The 24292-nt window shown below is 41.9% G+C and overlaps 1 protein-coding gene across 7 annotated transcripts in view; it reads right to left on the reverse strand.

Annotated features, from left to right (window-relative positions):
- FAT1 (FAT atypical cadherin 1) overlaps positions 1–24292 on the reverse strand; it is a 147843-nt gene that overhangs the window by 42619 nt on the left and 80932 nt on the right. For all 7 annotated transcript variants that reach the window (XR_006290766.1, XM_037897665.2, XM_037897667.2 and 4 more), the window contains 4 exons: positions 22652–22713; positions 14801–15130; positions 14045–14255; positions 8054–8193 (listed from right to left, as the gene is read on the reverse strand). Coding sequence is in view for 6 of the 7 variants with exons in the window: in XM_037897665.2 (XP_037753593.1) it covers positions 8054–8193; positions 14045–14255; positions 14801–15130; positions 22652–22713 (743 nt within the window). In the remaining variant the exon portion in view is untranslated. The remainder of the gene's footprint in view (positions 1–8053; positions 8194–14044; positions 14256–14800; positions 15131–22651; positions 22714–24292) is intronic.

Below are 24292 nucleotides of genomic sequence, written 5' to 3' on the forward strand. Positions count from 1 at the left end.
GCAGCAGGAGGAAAGGCAGCAACAACTAAAGCTCGTATCTCTATCCCTTCTCCTTGCAGACCCCTGTCAAGGCTGCTAAAGCCTTGGTGAAGGGGATGGCCGGAACTACCTCCTTGCAGACTGTGGTGTATGCATGCCCAGTGAGCAAAGGGTAGACCGAGTGTCCTTCAACCCATGCAGCCTTGCGTCTGTCTGCTCTGCTAAGTGTCCATTCCCATCAAATAGGAGGTCTTGGCTTGAGGTCTGTGTTTCTTGGGAGAGGCCAATGGTCTGAAGCTAGGAGCTTTGCCTCATGACCACCGCCGATGTGACCACCCTAGCCACCGAATCAGCCTATCCTATACCACTTGAAGAGAGCATCTTGCTGCCACAGTACCCTCCTTTTCAGCCCTTTTGGAGGTGATAGGGATGGATAACGGAGTTTGCCAGAGAGCCGTGGCAATATTCAGGACCCCATCATGCACTGGTAGTGTGACACAGGCAGGGGTAGAAGCTGAGAGCACATTGAACAAGGTGTCCACCTGCTTGGCCATCTCCTCCACCTATAGGCCCAAGTTCTTGGCTACCCGTCAAACCAGGGCCTGGTGTTCTCTTCGTCCAGTGGACTGGCGCTTGAGGGTCCTGCCACCGTCTTGTCTGGGGATGAGGATAATGATTTTACCGCTGGGGGATGCCCTGGAGCATCATCGTTTTGGCATGGGCACTGACTCCTCTACCCTGACCTCAGAGTGTGTTTCCCGAACTGAGCCTGGTGCCGTCAACTGTCGCTCCAAGGTGGTGGCTGACGGGTGGTGTGAAGGGGTCATCGGCATCACAGGCATGCCCCATGCACTCCAACAGGTCACTGGTCATGCTGCCAAGGCAGCGCTGTAGAAGTCGACACAGCCTCTAGTGCCCAATCACATCAGTGTTGCCTTGGCAAGGGGCTAAACTGACCTTCGATGCTGGAACAATCCCCTTCTGGTGACCACAGTGGAGCCGTCAATGCCTGCGTTTCACAGCTGACTGTCGCCGCTGGAGACTGGCGTTTCAAATAGGAGCACCGCTGCTGGGGCAACCAGTACTGGGATGGGAAGATGACTGTCGGGAGGCTGAATGGTGCCGGTAATACAGAGACCAGCACCTCCCCCTAGGCAACCCGGTTCGAGAAGGTGGAGACTGTTAACATGGTGCCAGTGATCTAAGGTGAGCCCCCGAGGATCTGGGCTGCGAAGCCGAAGATCTATAGCTTGGAGTTGGAAAGCACTGCCTTGGCATAGGAGATCAGCAGTGCTCCACTGTGCTCTGGGCGAGTCTTGGTGGCTGGCTTGCCCATGTAGGGAGCCTTTGCCGCTTCCTGCAACACACATGGAGCCAGCGGCGCTGGTAGAGGCCTCTGCTCTTTAGGCGCTGGAAGAGCGTCGACCCCGCCACAAGTCTGGGTCCCCTTTGAGTCGGCAGTGGATCCTTTGAGGGGCTAAGGGCCTCGACTGAAGGCATGTCCATGTGGCTCAGGTGTGGGTGGTTGGCCAGAACTGAGCCCTTTGTCCGATACCCCATGGCCTTTCTTGCCCAATGCTAGGAAGCCATGTTTCTTGGTTTCCTTTCTGGGTACCAGTGACAGAGAACGGTGTTGAGTGGAGCTTGGTGCCAGGGGTGTGCTATGCACCGAGGCCAAGGTACTAGGGTAGAGTCCAGTTGGGATGACTCAGAAGCTGTTCGGAGAGCAGCCTCCATGAGGAGAGCCCTCAAATGTACATCACGCTCTTTCTGGGTCCTGGGTCAAAAGTTTTTACAGATACAACACTTGTCTTTCACATTTCATTTCCCCAAGCACTTGAAGCAACTGTTGTGGGATAGGCCTGTTGCAGTCCGAGTAGGGCTTAAACCCCGGAGACCGAGGCATGCCCCGCCTGAGGCAAAGTCCCCGGTGGGACTCTAACTTCTAACTACACTTAACTACTATAAACAAACTATTTACAAGGCCCTAAGGCTGAAATTCAGAAGAGACGAAACCACTAGCCCTTGCTATGGAAGCTTCGAAAGGCACTCCAGCTAACCACCTTGGGTGGTAAGAAGGAACTGAGAGGTCATAGGGCCAGTGGCGCCTGATATACCGAGGCATGAGCGTGGCTCTCAAGGGGGTGCTGCAGCTGACTCTACAGATACCGCTAAAGCAAATATCACCGACGACTATGCACATGGGCGTGTGCACACCTAGAATGGAATTGACATGAGCTAGCACTTGTAGAAGAACTGATTTAACTGAGAAGGGGAATGTTGAGCACAATACCAGTATTATCACCTTTAACTTCCCCTAGTACTACCAAATGACATAAGCAGAAGGGACCTCAGGGTTAACTTTTCATTAAGGAAGTGAAGGACAACTGTCTTTATCAAGGAGGATTTCCTTAATAGTGTACTACATTGTTAATGTTGAATATGAGCTCAAGTCTTGCTGAGGTACTGAACACATCAGCTTGAATTCCAGCCACGAAAAGTGCTGCCAACTAAACAAATTAAGGCTAGGTCCTCAAAGAGAATTTAGACACAGAGTTGCAACATCTAACATTTAGACACACTGCCACCTAATGGAATCCACAGCTCCAAGTTAGGTACCCAGGATCCCTCTATAATGCATGGGAAGAGTTAGGGAACAAAAGCCAGCAAGCTGAGTGGGGCGCTGCCTAAAACCAGACAAAAGGAAAGAATGAGGAGGGGGTGTGGACTATAAACCACACACCAAAGAAGGATTTAGGCGCCGCTGTACCACTTCAATAAAAATGCTCTCCGCTTTTGGCAGAGTTATTCCACCTCCCCGAGAGGCAGTACCTATGTTGACAGGGGAAGCTGTCTCTCCAACATAGTGCTGCCTATACCGGGGTAAGGTCAGTATAACCACATCGCTCAGGCGTGTGGATTTTTCACACCCATGAGCGATGTAGTTATACCAACGTAAGTCTGTAGTGTAGATTAGACCTAATTCTGGGCCAGAGGGAGGTACCTCCTTCTGCTCGGGATTCACAGTTGCACTCTCCTGGGGTTCTGTGCCTAAGCTCTCCCATTTTTATTTTAAAGAAACGCAAGGAGAAGAACATGCCCCTTTTTACCCAGTACCCTAGTGATCAGAGGATTAACTCTGTCCACGGAAGACAAAGGTTTATATTCACCATCTGCCTAATGCGGAGCAAGAACTTGAATTTAGGTTTCCCTCCACCCAGGTGAGTGCCTTACCCACTGGGCTATATAAGGTATCCCGCTGTAGGTGTCTCTCAAGCTCTCCTGTTGAAGATGTTCCACTGTGTATAAATAAGCATTAGAGCAGGGACATGAACTTGGGTCTCCCAAGTGAATGCTGTAACCACTGAGCTACTGAGTCAGCCATTTGCACTCGTTCTGTCTCTGACCTAAAACATCAGTCAAGTCCCAATCAAGCCCCAAAACTTAAGACTCACATTTTATGTTTGACCTAGTCATGGAGTTGAAAAACTTTAAATTTAAAGTTTCAGGATGAACTTCTCAACCATTGGTTTCAGAGTAGCAGCCGTGTTAGTCTGTATTCGCAAAAAGAAAAGGAGTACTTGTGGCATCTTAGAGACTAACCAATTTATTTGAGCATAAGCTTTCATGAGCTACAGCTCACTTCACTGGATGCATAATGCATCATAATGCATCTGATGAAGTGAGCTGTAGCTCACGAAAGCTTATGCTCAAATAAATTGGTTAGTCTCTAAGGTGCCACAAGTACTCCTTTTCTTTTTCTCAACCATTAAGGTTATTATTTTGTGTCTACCTACTTCCATGATGGCAGTGTACAGTGTCTCTGGAAGTGTATAAAAATAAAATAAAAATGTACATGGATCAAATTTTCAAAGCTATTTCAAATCAGTCTCTATCTGGCACTGACAATTTTCACAAACAAGTTTTTCCACATAAAATTTTCAGATCCTCATTTTTTACACAACAAAAAATGGATGCAAAAAAATTATAGGTGTAATTTTAGAGGTCCCTCCAGAAAACATAGGCTTCTGGGTAAGCACAATACAAACCACAATCTGTATGATACCATCTTAAACTGAAATCCATAATACAATAAAAATAGCTATATAAAGCAGAAAGCAGGGTACAGATTACATTTAAAAGAAAATATTATAAAATTGCTTTGAATACAATAAGGTAGTAGCTTGGAGGGAGAAGATGCAGATCACAGGAGCATACCATAGAAATGCTTGATGCTAATAGATCATAATGGGATCTTTGAAATAAAGCAATCTCGAACCACAGATTTTCAAATCATTTTATAGAGGTATATAAATGGCCTTATCACACCACTGATCTGCACACACATTTTCACTGACATCAGTGAGATCTGTGCAGGCAGATCTAGGGAACAACAGAGTTGAAAGTAAGCTGGAACACAAGGATGAAAACCTATTAATGGTATCACAGGTGACAGCTAAATTGTGATAGAAATATACTAAGATGGAACTTATAGAGAAAATACTTGTCATTGCCACAACAAGTAAAACTCCAAAATGAGAATATTCATCCACAAAAAAAATTTTAATGTTATCTTTTGAATACGTTCACCCTTGTAAAATATAGTTTAAAAACAATTTTATTTTTTGTATTTTTTACATTTACCCTCGTTTCCTCATGTAGCTTAAGAAATATTTTATCTCCTTCTTACTCATAATTATATCTATCTGCAGTTATATTCTTGCTCATGAATAGTCTGTTTTAAAAGTTAATGCTTGTGAGATAAAAGTAACCTTATTCTACTACCAGAGAAGCGTTTCTGTGGAGCAGTGTGGTCATTTGCAAAACGCAAATTTAACCAATAGCGGCATTCTATCCTCCTTTCCCAAACTGACCCCAAACAACATATGTATAAATTTTACATAAAGCAAAATTCAATATTCTGCTTCTAGAAAAGCAACAAGTAAATTTCTGTAAAGCCTTAAACTACCTTATCTATTACTTCTACTTATTGAAAAATGGATAGCAATACCAATGACTAAAAGTAGCTGTGGCAGTAAACAGTATTTTTCACAAAAAACAACTGAGTAGTTCATGCATTTGTTCTTATTTCCCATGCATAATCTTTCCCATTTAAGGCCAAAACACTATAATCCAAAAGGATTAGTACTTTGAATGAATCTGATTTTTTTCAATGCTATTCCTCCCAGTCATCTCCACCACTGTCAAACCTCATTACAGGAGGCCTGGAATTTGTTTATTCTCTTTGTGCATCATGCATTCAGCATTTAGCAGCATATGAAACTCTAACAGCTTCACGCCCACTGCCTGAATATTTTTCAAACAAGCAATTTAAATAAAGTCATGAAAGAGTCAAATATTCCACAGATGTTCATGGCTTGCAGCCAGCCAAAGCCTTACAGTTTAGAAGTCAGACACAATGGGTTATTTTTACATAACGGGGCTGTATATTTTACTTGTTATTTTTCTATAGACAGTAATATGATAAAGTCATTTCCTTTTGAAAGTTAAATTTAAGATTACTTGAGAAATAACTGCTGTTAATCAAGGCTTGTTAAATTGTTCTTTGTATTCAAGTGCTTAGTCAAAGTATTTTGCGTGTTAAAAAGATGTCCATGGAGGTTTATTATACTTAATATTTCTGAACACACACAATATTCAGATTTACAATTTATTTGTGTGTATCACAATTTGCTTTCTACTAATCAGTTCTTACAAAGATCCAGCATGATTTCAGCATCTGAAATATAATCATTGTTACTAAAGGTATCAGGATTTAAGTGCAACTCAGTTTTCACACTGGTAGTCCTAAATAACTCATTTTCAGGGGAAATAAATTAACATGACTGTGAAATCAAGTAAGAGATGAGGTGGGTGAGGTAATATCTTTTATTGGACACAAGCTTTTGAGCTACACAGGAGCTCTTTTTCAGTGAAATCAAATGTGAGGATGCATTCCTGAAACATACCCTCTTAATTCTAGTCCTGTGGACTTTCTTAAATAGATTGGTGCATTTGGGTTAGGCAGGGATTATGAAAGAGAGGAGGAAGATGAATGAGCTCTGAAAGGTGATATATCCAGAGTAAAGCCAATGAACATTCTGTTCATGCACCACCAGTTTTATCGTTTCTACTAATGGACACTCGTCAATCCATGTGCCACAGTCATATGAGATTCTAACAACACAGCCATGCTTCTGCCACCAACAGAGGAAAGAGAAAGATAAGGAAATGGAAGACTGTGTGTTCTCCTGCAAAAGAAACCACAACCTCTGCTTCCGCCAACTCTAGATAAGAAGGGAAAGGCCAGAGAGAGAGAGAGAGACAAAAGAAAACCACAGGAAGCAATCAGTGAATTTAGAGGGGAAAAAAAAGAGGACCAGTTAATGACTTCCAGTCCAATTTTCCTGGGGGAGATGCAAAGTAAGTATTTACAAAGTTCACCTTGTTTTACAAAATGTAGAACAAGCAGCTCATTTAAACACAATGGGTGAGAGTCTATGTGCATCTAAGGGTATGTCTACACTACCCTCCGGATCGGTGGGCAGCGATCAATCCAGCGGGGGGTGGGGGTGGGGGGGTTGATTTATCACGTCAATTGACCCGAGTGCTCTCCCGTCAACTCATGTACTCCACTGCTGCAAGAGGAGCAGGCGGAGTTGACAGGGGAGCGGCAGCAATTGACTCACCGTAGCGAAGATACCGCGGTGAGTAGGTCTAAGTACGTCGATTTCAGCTACATTATTCACGTAGCTGAAGTTGCGTAACTTAGATCGATCCCCCCTAGTGTAGACCAGGGCTAAGAAGCACAGAGCAGAATCATACAATCCCAAGCTGATGGAATGGCCTTTGGGGGGCACTGGCATCCATCATAACTTAAAGCAGTATTCAGGATGCTGTGATTTCTGCCACTATCTTCCTTCCCTAGGCTCAGGAAGACCTATATGTAGCTTAATATAATGCTGGTTCTGTCATAACATGTACGGAGTGTGCAATGCTGCAGGGATGAAATGGTATTCAATCCTTCACTTTATCTTTTCTTGACATTTATATTTTAACTGTATACTTCACTTTAACCTATACTTCACATTGAAGAATTTTTCCACATTTAATTGAAAAATAAAAGATAAATAGCCATAAGTGATGCATACTTTATGAGCTAACTGAGAATCATATCATACTCTTCCAGTTCAATTCAGGGGTCTTCCATGAGTGGATCTACTCCCTTCAGTGTGGAAGGGAGACTCAGCCTCCATGGCATTGCAACCTGGACCTGGCAGAGTGCTCTCTGTGCATTCAGGTCCACACTGGGGGAGGAGATTGGGATGGGTTCTGGGGATGCACATCATATCCTCCCTGGCCACAGGCTGCATTTTCTTCTCTGCATAACCTCCCCAAAGGCTGCCAAGCCAAGAAGAACTCCCTGCTAGTGAAGTTCCAAGCAAGCCAGAGCTGGTACAGAGACACATGACCTCTCCTGGGTCCTCCAGCCCTACAACCTTTTCCATACGTGGCGAACCTCCCCTCCCCTGAAAGGCAATTCAAGGGAATCTCCACAATGGGATATGCTCACTGAAATGTCATCATACAGAACTTGTTTCCATGGCTTTTACTGCAGGAGGGGGAAGAGATGGCTCATAATATGTTGCAGTTAGCTTTGTTTTGCAGAACAACAAGGATATTGATTCTATACTGAAAGTTTTCCATCCACAGCTCTCAAAGTGATAGACAATGATTTAATGCCTTGCTGAAACACTCATGGAGGTTGCTGATTTTTAAAAATTAATCCTTTTCTTGTAAGTGAATCACATATGTAAGGCTGAGCTCCTGTTTTTCATTTACTTTGATAATATAGGAATAATTTGAAAGTTGTTAATTCAAATTGTACTAATCTATTTACCCACAACCTTTCCACTTCAGATACGAAACACTAAGGCAGTATCAATGTCATAATCCACTCCTTTTTCAGATGCAGTCCCTAATTTATACATACCATTTGTATGTCCAGAAAAAGAAGGGCTACAAGTTCTTCATTCACAAGTTCTTCTCAAAAACACTATTAGAAATCCATTACCTGGGTGCTGATAGAGCTGGTTCCATCTGTCGCCTCTACTGTCAGGTTGTAATTTGATTTCTGTTCTGCATCAAGAGGTCTAGCTACAATGATGGTTCCAGTGCCCTTGTCTACATCAAACCGGCTGTCATAGTTGCCACCTGGTTCAAAAAATTGAAAGAGACAGAAGTTCATAAAGCACTGCAGTGGTGTACTTTTTCGTGTACATACACTTTGTTGTCTTAGGACATTTAAGCTTGGGTCTCAGTTAATCCTTCATCCTTTTTGCTGACTCATGGGATCGCACTGATTGCATCCTGTGGGAAGATTCTCAACTCTCCATCTTTTGAAATCTTGATTTAAAGATTGGATCTTTTCTAAAGATATGCTCCAGCTCCAACACAAACTACTGAACTTGTTTCAGGAATTAGTGGTTGAAATAATATGACCTGTGTTTTGCAGGAGGTTCTTTCTGGCCTTAAAATCTATGATGAGTAGCAAGTCCTCCTAACCAAGGGTGCTGTCACTATTAGTGTCTTTGAGATCAAGGTAGAGGAAGTAATAAAAATGATGGAAACAGTCAAGAAAAATCACAAAGACATAGCTCCTTGAAAGGCACTAAGCTCCTTTTCTGAAACAAATTTGTTTACTTATAAAACTTCAAATCGCCCGAAGAAATATAGTTCAATAACCACATTGAAATGTAGCTCAGTAACCAGCAGCCAATCATTTAAATGTTTAGTTGATCATAATAATATTTGTGATACTTTAAGCAGATTGCCCTGACAACATACTACCCAATAAGACCAAACGTTGTTAGCAGTGATAAATACTGGCCATTAACATCAATTGGTTTAGACTTTTAGATAAACTATTTAAAATGAAGAAATTAGTTTCTATTGTTGTCAACGTAATGTTAGTTGTGGCTAAGCCATTTATCCTAATTACATTGTGTACGTGTTTTTCTAATTATACATTTAGAAGCACATTATTCAGACATAAGTGGAGTGATTTTTTTAAGATATTAAATGCATATCTTAGGAAATCACTACACTTCAACTATAAAGAGACATGCACAGAAGTGAGGGAGTAAAATATCACGGATGGTAAAATTCGACTTAATCGAAGTAAGAACAATACTGAAATTAGTGCCATTTCCTGAAAACGTTTTGCCTTCCGAGGTTGTTCTGCAGGACAGATATATCAGACAAGGATAGACTGTCTGGAGCAGGAGTGGGCAAAATACAGCCTGCAGGCCGGATGCAGCCCGTCTAACATTTCTGTCCAGCCCACCAGGCTCTTTGGCTGCCCCCTCGCGATCTCCGGGCTGCTAAAAGTTCCGCTGGGCAGCGGGGCCTCAGGCAGACTGCCTGCCTGCTGTGGCCCCACACCACTCCTGGAAGCTGCTGGCATGTCTCTGCCAAGGGGCGCGCAGAGACTGACTGCAGCCGCTTCTGGGAACGGCGTGGGGCCATAGCATGCAGGTAGCCTGCCCGAGCCCGGCTGCACCGCCAGCTGGGAGCCGCCTGTGGTAAGTGCCTCCCAGCCAGAGCCTGCACCTCGTAACCCCACCCATACCCCAACCCCCTGCCCCAGGTCAGAACCCTCTCTTGCACCCAAACTCCCTCCCAGACCCTGCACCCCCCCTTCCACCCCAATCTCCTGCCCCAGCCTGGAGCCCCCTCCTGTACCAAACTCTCTCACAGAGCCCATACTGCTCACCCTCTCCTGCACCCCAACACTCTGCACCAGCATGGAGCTCCCACCTGCACCCAAACTCCTTCCCAGCCCCTGCACCTCCTCCATTAAGATAATAGAAATGTGAGGCCCGTGATGACTTACCAAAATTCGTGGAGTGGCCCCCCTGCAAAATTACCCACCCCTGGTCTAGAGTCTGCCTCACTGATTGACAGATATTTAGTAACTATGAATGATAAGTGTATTGGTGACTTGGGAGTCTCACTACACCCCAGCTCCTGTCCCAGAGGAAGTTTCCCTAGCATGAACACAGACATAAATTGAGTAATGTGAAACTCAGCAGTTTTGGTTTGAATGGGTTTTATATATAAAACGTTGGTTTGGTTTTGGGCCAGAAGTCAAACTTCAGAAAGTGTGCCCATAAAATTATCTTTTACTACTTGTAGGCCATATAATCTTTTTAGATGACAGAAAGGGAGAATTTCAGGTCTCGGTTTAGTCACATTCACCACTACAGGAAAACAGCAGAGTGAATAGATGAGAGCCTATCCAGCTGCACTTCTTCTGAAATGAAGACAATCCCAGCAACAGACTTTTAGTTTCTGGCCAGGAAAGCATACAAGTCTTGCAGTGATTTTACGAGGAAATCACACATGCTTTGCCTTATATTACTATTCTATTAGTGCTGATATCTGTTAATCTCCTGAAGCAGCACCCAGTCCATCTGGCAAATTAAAGGTGCAGAAGCAACAATTTAGGACAAAATTCAAAACTAGAACTCTGATGTGGTGCTGTGTGTACTTACAGATAACTTAACAAAACAGAAAGTCACAAAAGCATCTAAGCAAACTTTCATTCTCGAAGAGATAATAAGATATTCTAAAGTTGTATGTTTTATTTCAGATCTCATAATTGGTTAATAAATTATGTGATCTCAGCAGATACCTTCTGCTGTACAGTTCAGGTCACAAGCCATCTGAAAGATGTAAAAAACTTCACTAGCAAGTTTGTCTCCTGGCACAGCCAAAAAGAAAGAAAGCATGGAAAGCAAGCACAGAACATAAAAGAAAGTTGTCAATCAAATTATGTCATGCTATTAGAAACAGTAAAGAGGTGCAGTAAGAATCTGTAAGAACAGCTGATAATTTGACAATGTGATGTAGTCACATAGCTATCAACCTATCCAAAATAATTTTTTATGAAACAAATTTTACAATGAAAGTAACAAGTTACAGTCCCTGGACCCAGTATTACCATCAATGCACACATAAAACCCCAGTAGGAGCTGTGCTTAAGGAACAATAGCAGGACAAGGTTACCTGTCTTCAGTATGTTCACAAAGGGTTAAGCATATAAATATGAACATTAAACGTTTAAACTACGCAGCATGCCGAGAAGAAAAATCAAAAGAAAAGTATTAGAATATTAATACTCTATACACAGTACATAGTAGTTGAAATAAAGGAAACAAATGATCTAAGTGTCTAATAGCATAGCTAGGGCCCTACCAAATTCAGGGTCCATTTTGGTCAATTTTCATGGTCATAGGATTTTAAAAATCATAAATTTCATGATTTCAGCTATTTAAATCTAAAATTTCATGGTGTTGTAATTGTAGGGGTCCTGACCCAAAAAGAAGGTGTGTGGGGGGTGGAGAGGAATCACAAGGTTATGGTAGTGGGAGTTGCGATATTGCTATCCTTACTTCTACGCGGCTGCTGGTGGCAGCTCTGCCTTCAGAGCTGAGCTGCTGCAGAGCGACAGCTGCTAGCTGGGAGCCCAGCTCTGAAGACAGAGCCACCCAGCAGCAGCGCAGAAGTAAGGATGGTATAGTTTGGTATTGCCACCCTTACTTCTGTACTGCTGCCTGCAGAGCTGGGCCCTCAGTCAGCCGCCGCCACTGTCCAGCCGCCCAGTTCTGAAGGGAGCAGCACAGATGTAAGGGTGGCATGGTATCGTATTGCCACCCTTATCACTGCGCTGCTGCTGGTGGGGCGCTACCTTAAGAGCTGGGCGCCTGGCCAACAGCTGCCGCTCTCTGGCCGCCCAGCTCTGAAGTCAGCGCAGAAATAAGGGTGGCTACACTGTGCCTCCCCCCAAAATAACCTTGACACACCCCTGCAACTACCTTTTGGGCAGGACCCCCAATTTCATAAACACTGGTCTCCCGAATGAAATCTGTATAGCATAGGGTAAAAGCACACAAAAGACCAGATTTTATCGTTTGTGACACATCTTTCATGGCTGTGAATATGCAGAGCCCTAAGTATAGCATGTTCCAAAACCAGGGGTCACAAGATCCTGTTTCATGAGACATCCCAGCAAATACTATTGCTTTACTCCACTGAAACTGCCTTATAAAAGTCACCCATAACCTCCTTCTTTCCTAGTCTAAGGTCTTTTCTCTGGACTTATTTTTCTTGCTCTCTGTTAACCACTGCTGAAACCATCTCCCACTTACGTCTCTATGATTCTTTCCTTTCATGGTTCTCTTCTGTCCGCCTGTGGCCAGCAGGAGATTTCTTTTCCCATCACACTGGCTCAACTGACCGACTGGCTCAACTGGAACACTGATAGGAGTAGCCTCAAATCTCTGCTTATATCCCACCCCCGCCCATCTCTTCACTTACCTATTCCCCTCCACTGTCCACCCACATGTGCATGGGGATAGGAATAACAGTCCCTTGCTTGTTCTCTCCCATATGCAGTTACCAAAAATGCAATCAGCCTTTAGAGGGATGCAAGGGGGCGTCTATGCTTCCTCTCTCCCCTAGATAGGTGTGTAGGGCAGAAGACTTCTCTACCCCTTCCCTTTGTTTATTTTCATGCATTTGTTGAAATCTGATTGTAATCTTTGGACAGCGACCTGTCTTTTAAAATTCTTTATAAAGTCCCACACAAGTGTATGGTTCGGTAAATATTTAATGGTAACAACTGCATCACAACCACCACAAATCTCACTTGAACATGAAGCCAGCCTAAATTAAAACTAAATAGGACTATTCTTGAAATTCTTTCCTCATAACTCAAAAACAGTCCAGCTCCATACACACGGCTAAAATTTTCAAAGGCAAGTAAGGCAGTTAGGAAACCAACTTTACTGGTTTGCATATGCTCCCACTGACTTTACACCGAGTTTGGTGCCTCATCCCCGCAGATGCCTTTGAAAATCCCACTCCTAGAATATGTACGGATTAGATAGGTTGTGACATGTCTAGCAATAGTGCATCATGGGATATCTCCAGAAGCAGGTGCTGGCAATCTCTGATTTTGAGAGACGTAAGTGGCAAAATAAGTTATTTTTAATATTGGTTTCATGTTGAATTCTCCCCACACGCTTGCATTTTGGGGTATCCAGCAGATAACCCTGCAGTTACTGGGTCCAAATTGGGGTGCTGGACATTAGTGATGGGTGAATCCTGGGCTCAGGGAGGCTAGCCCGCGGCCCAGACTACTCCTTCTGCCCGTGGTCCCTCTCTTCTCCCTTTCTTCCCCTGCTGGAGCCCAGAGGGCCAACCTCCATGGCTGCTAGCTCCCTCTCCCCCACAGCCCACCCAAGTGCCCCCAACTCCAGAGCTCTGGAAGGGCAGGCGGTATGGCTCCCAGCCCTGGAACCCGGGGCAGGTGGCCAGAGCCTCGACAATCCCCCCCCCATCCTCCGCGGAAGAGCTGCAGCAGAGTGCCGGGAGGCGGAGTGTTGGTGGGGCCATGCAGAGCTGTCTGGGGAAAGCCAGGGGCTGCGGCAGCACCCCCCGAACCCTTAGTTCCATCACCTATGGGCCCATTTCACTCTACCAGCACAGTGTCTGCCCCTCAGTGGCAGAAATTCAACCCAAAATGGGGTACGAAGGGGAGTTGCAGTGGGGCAAAATGCCTATTAGAAGCTATTAGTTTGGCTCCAAGAATTGGCAGCACTTTAAAGCTTCCGTCTCCTGGATGAGCCTAGGGTTGGGTGTAAGAAAGCAACGTGAACACTGCCTACTCTCTCCCACAGGTGAATCCATCTTTAGATGCAACAACCCTGACTAGCACACAGAAGAGCCATTTTTCATTGCTTCCCCTCCCCCACCACAAACTTTAGGATTAACTTAATCCCACTTAGTTTACATACAAAATATCTGCACGTCATTTTCAAAACTGTCATAGCAGAATGTTGCAGTGTTATATTTTATGTTTACAGATAGAGAATTTCAACCCCTTATAAGGTTGTGAGCTAGGGTAAGACAAAAAGGCTGCAAGGAATAATGCAAAATATCAGCTAGCACAACATTCACCAATATATATTAATAATGAATAACTTTAAGGCCTCCTTACCGGTAATGTCAAACCAGAGTGGTATGCCAAGAGGTTCAACAGCTATTACACCTATCATGTGAGCTACTGGATCACTTTCCATGACCGTAAAGGAAAAAAATGTTTCCTCAAAAGAAATGGGGTCTCTGGGCGGGGTGGGTTTTGAAATCCATTCTATATGAAGCCGAGTAGTTGAGGACCTTTGTGGGCGACCATTATCCACAGCCTTAATCTACGAAATACAAAAAAAAGACAACTTTTGTGCTAAAGCAATCATGTAATCTCTGTATCACAAAAATGAAAATGTAACAAAAAAAGCCCAAATATGCGCATCGCTAGCAAACAGATCTGAAAAGGTTTGAGTGCCTCTTGAAAGGTGCTATGTGCCCTCAAACACCCGTGAAGCCAGTCGGAGTTGAGGGCACTCAGCTCCTCACAGGTTTGTACTTTTGGTTATCATAAATTTCACACTTATTTCACTAGCTTCCTTGAAGAAAGTTAAAGCTTAGTTGCTTTTGTTTTCATTTCTGCAATATGTCACCATCAACCTAGCTCTTGAAAAGAAAAGCGCTGTTGGGATTCATGATCTCAATGTAAGTGACAGTTGAATTCACAGTTTGGGGGAGGAACCTTCTGGTCCAGTATCGAGTATTGTCTGACACTTGTTAAATTGCAAACACTGGAAACACTCATGCATCAGCTACTGAATAACAAGTGATGAAAGCACAGATAAAAGAGCACTTTAACAAATTCATGGCATATGAGATCTTGACTCACTGAAAGAATATCATATTCTCCTGCTCCAGAAAACTTCTTTGATGATACCACTCCAGTTTTCGGTTCAATAAAAAATTTGCCATGTTCATCACCATCTTCAATGCTGTAAGATATCTCTGCATTGGGCCCTTCATCTTTATCTGCAGCTATAACCCGATAAATAGGTTCTCTCTTGGCAGTTCTCTCACGTTCTGGTTTCTCACGCTCTGGAAGCCTGATTTTGTAGAACTTTTGCAAAAACTGAGGTTTATTGTCATTCTCATCTAAGACTTTCACAACCACCCGGGCAATAGCTGACTTTGCAGGAATACCATTGTCCGTAATGGTTACCTATTTTTATAAGAAAAGATTATAAGGTTAGTCTTCAACTCAAGCATGGTCTTTTCAAGATTATGCTAATGAATTTTTTTATCCAATACCCTTCAGAAACACAGATTTCTATTCTAACCATAGAATAATTCCTCAACTATGTTTACTCAAAGAACGCTGGCTAACTATATTCAATGAATATTTTAAAAAAGCACTTGATTTATTCAGCTTTTTGTCCTAACATTTTGACGCTTGAAGCGCGTCATGTAGGAGTTAATAGGTACACATTAAAGCAACTGCATTATTTTCCAGCATTCTAGTTGAAATACTAACTTCATGAATGTCAGCAACAGTGAGCAAGTCTAATACACTTTTTCAGTTAATGGCTTTATTGTAGTAACATTTTTATATATATTTTTAGCATAGTATTTTCTTAAAGGTTTTATTTTGCGATTATTGGCTTGATTTCCCTGTTCAAAAGATGCAATTTATAGGAAGTGCATAACTTTAAACATTTGACGGAATTATACATTAAAAGATAGCAACACTAAGACATAAAAGCACTATCCAGTTCGAATTAACATTAAAAAGATAATATTTTTTTAAAAAATACTAGGCACAGAACACGTATTTCCCGAACTTAAAGGAAATGGGAATGAAAATCTACCCCTACTCTCCCAGCAGTCACAATTTCTAGAAAGGCCACAAAGCTAAGTGATCTTTCTCAACATTACTTCCAGGGCTGACCTGACATTATTGAGGATACTGATGCACAAATAAATAATAAAAATGTTATGTTAATTTCAACTTATTTAGAAAGCAAAGAGGAAATCAATAGCTATGAAGTGGAAAAGTACCAAATGTATAGATGAATTTAACACATCTAAAGAGCATTACAAACAACGTGGTGTTAAATATGTATTTTAAATTACTTTAATATCTGTTGTAAAAGAGGTAACAGATTTGAGTTTAATTCTCCTGACCCTGCAACTGTCACTCATGTGAACAGTTCCATTAATGTAACAGCTAGGGAGTCAGGCTCAATGTTTGTATGTTGTATCTACAGCCTTTTACACAACCAATACGTTTAGAAATTGGGTGGTAATGGGGGAGAATTTAGCTGCTAGCATGATCAGCATTCTTAAAAAACAATACCAGTACAAAATCAACAGCAGCAATTTAAGTCTCATAAGTATTCTGCGATTGCCCATCTGCCCCATGCCTTCCACTTGATGTTGTGGAAGTTTTCCAGACAAACAGAATGAAGATTTATAGAACAATGTTCGTGAAAACAGATCTAAACCTTGCTCCATTCATTCTTCTTTCTCTCATTCTCTTTTCGTCCCTTAGTTTCTCTTTTCAGTTTCTCAGGTTTTCCTTTTTGTTTTTTGCCTTTTATGTCTCTTACAAAACACGTACAATAATACAGAGTGTTTTTTTGACCCACAGAAGCAGTCTCTTCTTTCATATTATCTGTTGTGTCCTCTACTAGTTTTCTTTCCTTTGCCTCTCTTTTTTCCCTTCTTGGTTCTCTTTCCTTGCCTTTGTGTTCTATGTCTTTACTTTACCTTCTTTGTTATAATAAAGGAAACACACAGGAATGCCTGAGGGTCACCTGTATGTAATCCCAGGAAACTGATAGCGGGGAATATGCTCACTTTATCCGAATGGATACTTGCTTGATGGAAAAAAGCAAACCAAAACCCAAGGACTATGCCAGTAGGTTCTGGGGGAAATTTCTTTATGGGATTTTAATTCTATATGGGATTTTATGGGGGAGAAGGAGTCTGTCTGTGAGAGAAACTTCTTTTGGTAGAAGGTTGCTGCAATACTGTTGAGGATTTGCTCTAGGGAAGATTGCTGCTCAGCTGTTTGCTGTGGTATTATGGAGAATATTGGTGTGGGGTTCAGTATAGGGGAGAACAAAGGGTTTTCTTCCAGATCCTTTCACAAATTAGTTGGATGACCTCAGGAGTCTGAATATGAAAATGATGCAGGAGGTAAGGAGATCATGAATATAAAACAAGATCCTGGGAGAGGAGCACATCAGATTGGAATCTCAATATGAAACGGGAGCTAGGCCATTGACTTCACTGCGGATATGATTTCACTCTATCTACCCATGAAGAGGGAAGGGTTGTTTGACTTCTGGGTAAGGATGGGATTGGAAATGTTGTATAATACAATCTGTAAGCATAAATAATAAATCTAAGCACTTACACTTCTTCATTTTTATCAATGACAAATACATTAAACAATATAAATTATATTTACTCATCATCATATCCAAATATATAGCAGCTTTCCTGCACTATTAAATACTATTTCTCTTAAGAAGGTGAATGGAGAAAACTGCACAGTGGCTTCTAGAGTAAAGCTGAAGCATGATGAAATCACACTGGAAACAAGAAAATAGGCAATGCCAAGGTTGTACAAAACAACAGATCTGTTTGCAAAAAAAATAGCATTATACCTGCCCAACAAAATAAGTTGCAAAACTGAAGAAAGTCAAATACAATCTGAAAACTATATCAGTTGTAGGTTTCTTAGGTGTTACTAATAACTAAGTAAAACAATTGTTTAAATGTGAATTTTGAGACAAAAGTATCACTTTTAGCGATATGAAAGGTAAGATCAAATAGTAAAGGACAACATGAAGACAGCCTAAATTAAATCAGCTATGTTTAAAAAAAAAAAAACACACCATTTAATACACACGTATAAAATAGGGAAATGTTAGAAACAAAACAGAATGGAGCACATTATTTATTACTATGCAAACAAGAGTGCAATCAAGGATCAATTTTAATCGCACACAAGGAATAAACCCTCCAACCAATCTGGACAACTTTTCAACGCTCAATTAATTAGCCAGATGCACAGCCCTTGGCTTGAGCTGCATATTATATTGCCACCATTCTGTGAATTTCTGGGTTTCTTCCCAACCTGTTTTCAAGGTTATCAGCATAAAATTAACAAAATGGGGAAATGTCTATTTCAGACATTTTGGCTTTCATTATAGTATAATGGTAAATAATTTTTCCTTTGATATTTTGCAGACTCTAATTTACCGCTTTATTGGTTAGGTCACAATGGCCTAGAAAGGGAAAAGGAGAACTAAAGGAGAAGGTATACCAATACAAGGAGATAACCAATAACCAAAATCAAAGAGGAATCGGTACTTTTATTATTATTGTTTGCATAGAGCACATTACAGTAAGCAATATTTATATAATGCTAGGTGAAGTCTTAATCTAAAAATCGTGTCCTATTGCCTTGAAATTACTTCAGATCAAATTTGCTCTGTTTACAAGTTATTTGTTATTATCTTTTATTTGTATTGTGGTAGCGACCAGAGGCAAATCAAGGATCAGGGCCACATTGCGCTAAACACTGTTTACACAGATAATGGAAAGATGATCTCTCTTCCAAAGAGCTTACAATTTGTGTAGCAGGTCATATCAGAGATCATAGATGACTTTAGGGAACTCAGAAGCTTGCAAAGAAGAAGAGTGTACATGCAATCTTCTCAGAGATCCTTCCTGACCCACGAGCAAAGGAAGACAGAAGGCAGAAGATTCTGGAAGTGAGCCACTGGCTTGGTAAGTGGCATAGGCAGGAGGCTTTTGATGTTGTGAAAGACTGATCTACCTTTTATGGGAGAGGGGGCTGTATACTTTCAGTGACCTCCATTTCATTAGAAGGGGGCCAATATCCTTGGGGACAGGCTGGCTAGAGCAATCAGGAGGGTGCTAAACTAAAAACAAAAGGAGTGAATGAAGAGAAAGAGGATATGAGGAGGAAGCACAAAACTGAAATGTTGAGAACAAAATTAATCAAAAGAACCAAAGGACATGATGAGAAGAAATTCTTTAGTTGCCAATACACCAATGCTAGCTAGCAGCCTGGGTAATAAACACGAGGTCTCACAGTTGCTCATTTATTAGCATAAATTTTGATCCAGTTGGTATTACTGAAACCTGGTGGGATGATCTGCATGAATGGAATACTAAAATCAATGGTTATAACCTATTTAGGAAGGACTGAATGGTCAAAAGGGGAGGGGAGTAGCACTCTATATCAAAAATGGCATTATTTGTTCCCAAGCCACTGGCAACTCAGAATGATCTCAAAAACTCATGAATCAATGTCCTAATAGATAAAACACAATATGGGTATTAGCTGGCCTCTGCTACCAATCACCATTTCACACTAGGGAACAGGATGACTTCCTCAAACACCTATCTATAACGTGGGGGGGGGGAGGGGGGGGACTCTGTGATCATCGGGGGGGTTCAATCTGAGTGCCATATGTTAAAGGTCTCATGCTGCCAGTACTAAAACATCCTTGGAATTTCTAAATATAATAGATGACCATTTCCTAACTCAATAAGTGCTGCACCCAACATGGCGAATTCTGTTAGACCTTGTCTTGACAAAGAAGAACTGATCACACAACTAAAAATTAATGGTAGCTTAGGTACAAGTGATCATGATTTGATCACATTTATAATATGCAAACCAAACAAAATCCAAACCAGTAATATGTTTGGTGCTTTACAACGTGCAATTGCACAAAGTTGAAAACAACTTTGAAGCCAACTCAGCTGGGGAGGAAGAATTTAATCAGAAAAGTGGGAATGATAACTGGGAATTGTTTAAAGAAACTTTACAGATGCTCAACTAGCCACAACCTCACAATTGAGGAAGAAGGCCATACAGGTTAAAATAACACCTGGTTTAGAAGGCAAGTGAAGGCAGCTATGAAAATTTTAAAAAATTATAATATGTAACAAATGGAAGAAGGGGGAAGTTCTATGGACTGTGTTACAGAGGAGGTCAGACTAGATGATCACAGTGGCCTTCTGGCCTTGAAATCTATGGAAATACAGGACAACAAAAGATGCATACAACAAATAATGGAGAAAAATAGGGAACAAAGGAACATTGACATGATTATAACCAGTGTAATAAGCAGTGGGCACAAACAGCAGCTGTGTAACCAATCCCAACAGTTTTGTAGGGAACACTGTATAAGTGGGTTTTAGGAAGCGATTTAAAGGCGGATAATGCAATGGCTTTGCAGATTTACATGGACAAAGATGATTTTTCCAACCAATACATCACACTTGCACATTCAATCTGAGCTCTGTAAATCAAGCTGTGAATCTTCCTGTTCATTGTTACCAGTAAAATATTCTGCAACCTAAATTCTGCCCTATTGTTAGAGCTGCGTAATCCTATTGTCTCCAAAGGTGATAAGAAAACTAAATTGATAGCAAAAATTGGCCCTGCAATTGGAACTGAATGGCTAAATTCAACCCGCCGCTTCATGGATGTAGACGGGGGTCAAGAAGATGGAGTGAACAACCAGCACATTGTGAAGATCTCTTGTGCTGTAGGTAGCATGCAGGGGACCACAGATGATATCTGGGAATAAGTTCACCAGTATATCTAGTTTAGTTTATTTCTTGCATTTTTTTCATAGAATCCTTCTAGAGGCTTAGTGTCTTTCTAAGTTTTGATTAAACCCAAGATTGATGATGCTGCCCTATTGTTAGTTTCCCTAGCTAACACTGCAGTCCCTTTTTATCTCCTTAGAGCTCAGGAACAAGTAAATGCCCAGTGAAGTATTAGATATACTGTGAATATCAGTGCCTTCACTGTGGATGTTGGAATCAGCACTGTGCCATGACAGCACTGAGAAAGCAAGACTGGTGTGGGAGCACTAAGTAATCCAAGAATTTAAACAATAAGATAAAATTTCAACCATCTTTCGCATTTACAAGTACAAAAGAACCAGAAGAAACGGAAATATACTGGATGGGATATTAAATATAGCCTACAAAACAAAACCTGATCAGACAGAAATTCAGGGTGATGAAACTCTGGGATATCAATAAAGGTGATGAGATAAGACAGACAGAAGAAGGGCTCATCTAACACATATTCTGCAAGATTCGTGTCCATCTAACAAAACCCCAGATCTTACTGGGCAGATGAAGAAAACAGGGACCTGTAATATGAAGGCCAATGGAACAGATACTATGATGTTACATGTGAATGAGCTCTCAAACTTAGTTTGGACAAGATTGTGAGTCAACGTATGTGTTTATGAGGAGGGTTTCGGGGTGGAAAGTGCCTTCTTACTCCCCTGCACAGACTACCTATATTGGGGGGATACACTGAGGGGGGGAGCAGGAAGCAAACTCCCCTTCCTGAGCATGTAACTGGAGCTTTGACTCATCCACCCTTACACGCAAACACTGGTCACCACAGACAGATTTTCTTATTTCAACAAAGGTGCAATCAGCTCTGTACTTCTACCTGATGCTAATTAACCCACCCCACTAATTAAAACAAAAAGCCACCCTCTGGTTGAGTGATTACAGTAATTCTTACCCAGGGGTTGCATGAGGTTTAATTAACGTTTATAATGCTTATAAATCGTGTTGAGAAGTTCAAGTAACAGCACAATTATTGATTGTTAACAAAGCATTGTACTAGAAAAAGTAAAAAAACAAGCATCCTTTTATTGTATTTCTGGATCAAAAGTATTTCATCTGCCCAGAAACTGTAGATCAACTCTTGAAGTGGGAACAGATGCACTAGTTGGCAAATCACATTTAATGAAGTTGACTAAAGGACAGGGTCTACACTTTTACAGGTTTGTGTACAAATGTAAATTTGGGTAGTTTCATGTCAGAGAAACTGCAGCACGCACAGTAACAGTACAACATATTGATATAGTTGTATATTTAGGTTATATATAGCACAATGTTTTGAGTTTCTTTTCTAAATAATGTTTTCCAAAGCGAATAGATGGTATTAGCTGAGCACTAAACTCCAGCTCATCCTTTAAAAGCAGATATAAGTAAGTAAAGGAAATGGCCAAGGGTTTCCATACCTAGATTACTGGACTCTGAATCCACAAGACACATGTTTAATATTTTACCTATTAACTTACCAGACATATGTTCAAGTTAAAATGCAGGTTCCCAAGCAGAATTATCCTTAAATTTTGAATGTGACAGATAATTGTGTTACAATAGGTGGAAAAATACCATGTCATCCTTCTAACATATCATCCATATATTTTAACATTAAAGGTCTGCATTTGTCCTTTCGGAGATATACAGACACATTGAGCCAAAGACAGTTATGAAACAATTATTCTCACATTTATAGACAGCAAAAAGGAGAAAAGAAAACCAAAGTATTTCCACAGCAATGCCTCTGATCTCAGACCATATTTGGAAGAACCACACCACCTCAGTTTTGAGTTAAAAAATTAGCATGCATGTTAGTTCTGTCTTGCATCTGTTCTAAAAATAACAATATTGACACACTTGGTTACTATCAGGTGCTTAGTTCCGTGAATTGTTATCTATTAAAAATAAGGATTAATTTCTCTCTCTAATTCTGTTTCCTGAATTTATTATGTAGAGTAGCTCATATGGTAAACATTATATTCCTTGTAAACTAATGGGTTCTATGTTCTATGCAGTTGTTATATTTCAGAGATCTAAAAGAATCATTTACCTCCAGTATGTGTTCACTTTGCTGTTCTCGGTCTAGCTTTCTTGATGTGGTTATAATTAGCCCTGTAAATATAAAAGAGTAATTTATCAGTCCTTGCAGAAAAGTAATTGTGATGGAGACTGAGCCAGTAATCAGCGATATGCCCAACCCGGACGTCTTCTTTGGTGGTCTCATACAAGTCTGCAGAATTTAAATTTTCATTAAAAAAAAGTTTCTAGTCTGTAATTGTGAAGATATCCCTTGGAATGTGAACCAAAGTAGAGCTGTTTTAGTGTCTAGACAGCAGATCCAATTTTGTTCTCAGATACATCTGTACAGCTACTATGAGTCCATAGGAATTGCATGTCTACATCTCACATACAAAGACATATGTGAACCGACCCCACTCATTGCAGGGGGGTATTCACTCATAAGTCAATTGTAATGTCTGTCAATCGTTTTCGCAGAAGACAGCTAATCTAGGACTCAAGACTAGGCACTGATCCTCTCCTGTGTCAGATTAAAGCTGCTCTACTAGTGCAAAACAGCTTTAAAGTTGGTTTAGTTGGCCACCAGAGGAAATCTATGGTGCAGACACATAAGGAGGAGTTCACAGTAATCAAGAAAGGAGATGACATGGAGCCAAACATTTTTAGCTGTAGAGAAAAAAAGAAATGGGTGGATGTTAGAGATGTTATGGGGGAAGATGTAATGGGCATTGCACATGGCTTGGTATTGCAACAGGGAGAGAGGAGCCAAAGACAAACGCCAGGTTATGTGAGTGAGTCATGGTGAGAATGGGGAGAGCGACGAGCATTTTGAATATGATGTCAAGAAGAAAGGTTCGATCAATAGTATCCAAAGCAGTGGAGAGGCCAAGGAGAAAGAGAATGGAATAGAGACACTAATATCTGACTAGGAAGAGGTCCTACCCAAATTAATCATTCCTAGGGTTAGGTTAATGACATTAGTCATTGAGACACATCATGTGAAAATGAAATAAAATAATACCACCACCATACCAGTGGCGTAGCCAAGATGGGACATTTGGGTGGGCAGCAAATGACTGGGGGGGGGGGGGGGGCAGAGGGCAGGGAGAGAGAGAGAAAGGGATCTGGGCACACCTCCATTCGACCATTACCAGTCCATCTTGCAGGGAGTGATGGATACTCTGGCTAGGGCCGCCTAGGGCCCCAGGTCCACTCCCACCTCTGGGAAGAGAAGCTGCTCTCTAGCGGTAATGGCCCCTGGCCCAGTCCCACACTGGGCCTGGCTCCCCAAGTGGCAGGCCTACCTCTCTGAGGATTCCTGTGCCTCCACTGGGTCGCCTGAAGCTCACCCTACTCCCAATGGTGAAATAGCCACTGGGCCAAAGGGGTGTGCCCAGGGGCCCCAGCCAATTGGGGGCCCCCAGAAAAACGGGCACCCCACCACAAGCCCCGACCCCACTCCTTGGCAGAAGCACTGGGCTGATGGAGGGAGCTGGGTAAGCCCTCGACCGTGCCCCCGGTTGGAGCACCAGGCAGGCAGAGTGGGGCAAGCTGGGGTTGAAGCAGAGCCAGGGCCCCTGCACCAAAATGCAGGTCCACAGCACCTCTTATCTGAGGATCTCTAAGCACTTTGCAATTATGGGTAAGTACTATTATTCTTGGTAGAACTGAA

The sequence above is a fragment of the Chelonia mydas genome, chromosome 4 (assembly GCF_015237465.2).
Source record: "Chelonia mydas isolate rCheMyd1 chromosome 4, rCheMyd1.pri.v2, whole genome shotgun sequence".
NCBI lineage: Eukaryota > Metazoa > Chordata > Testudines > Cheloniidae > Chelonia > Chelonia mydas.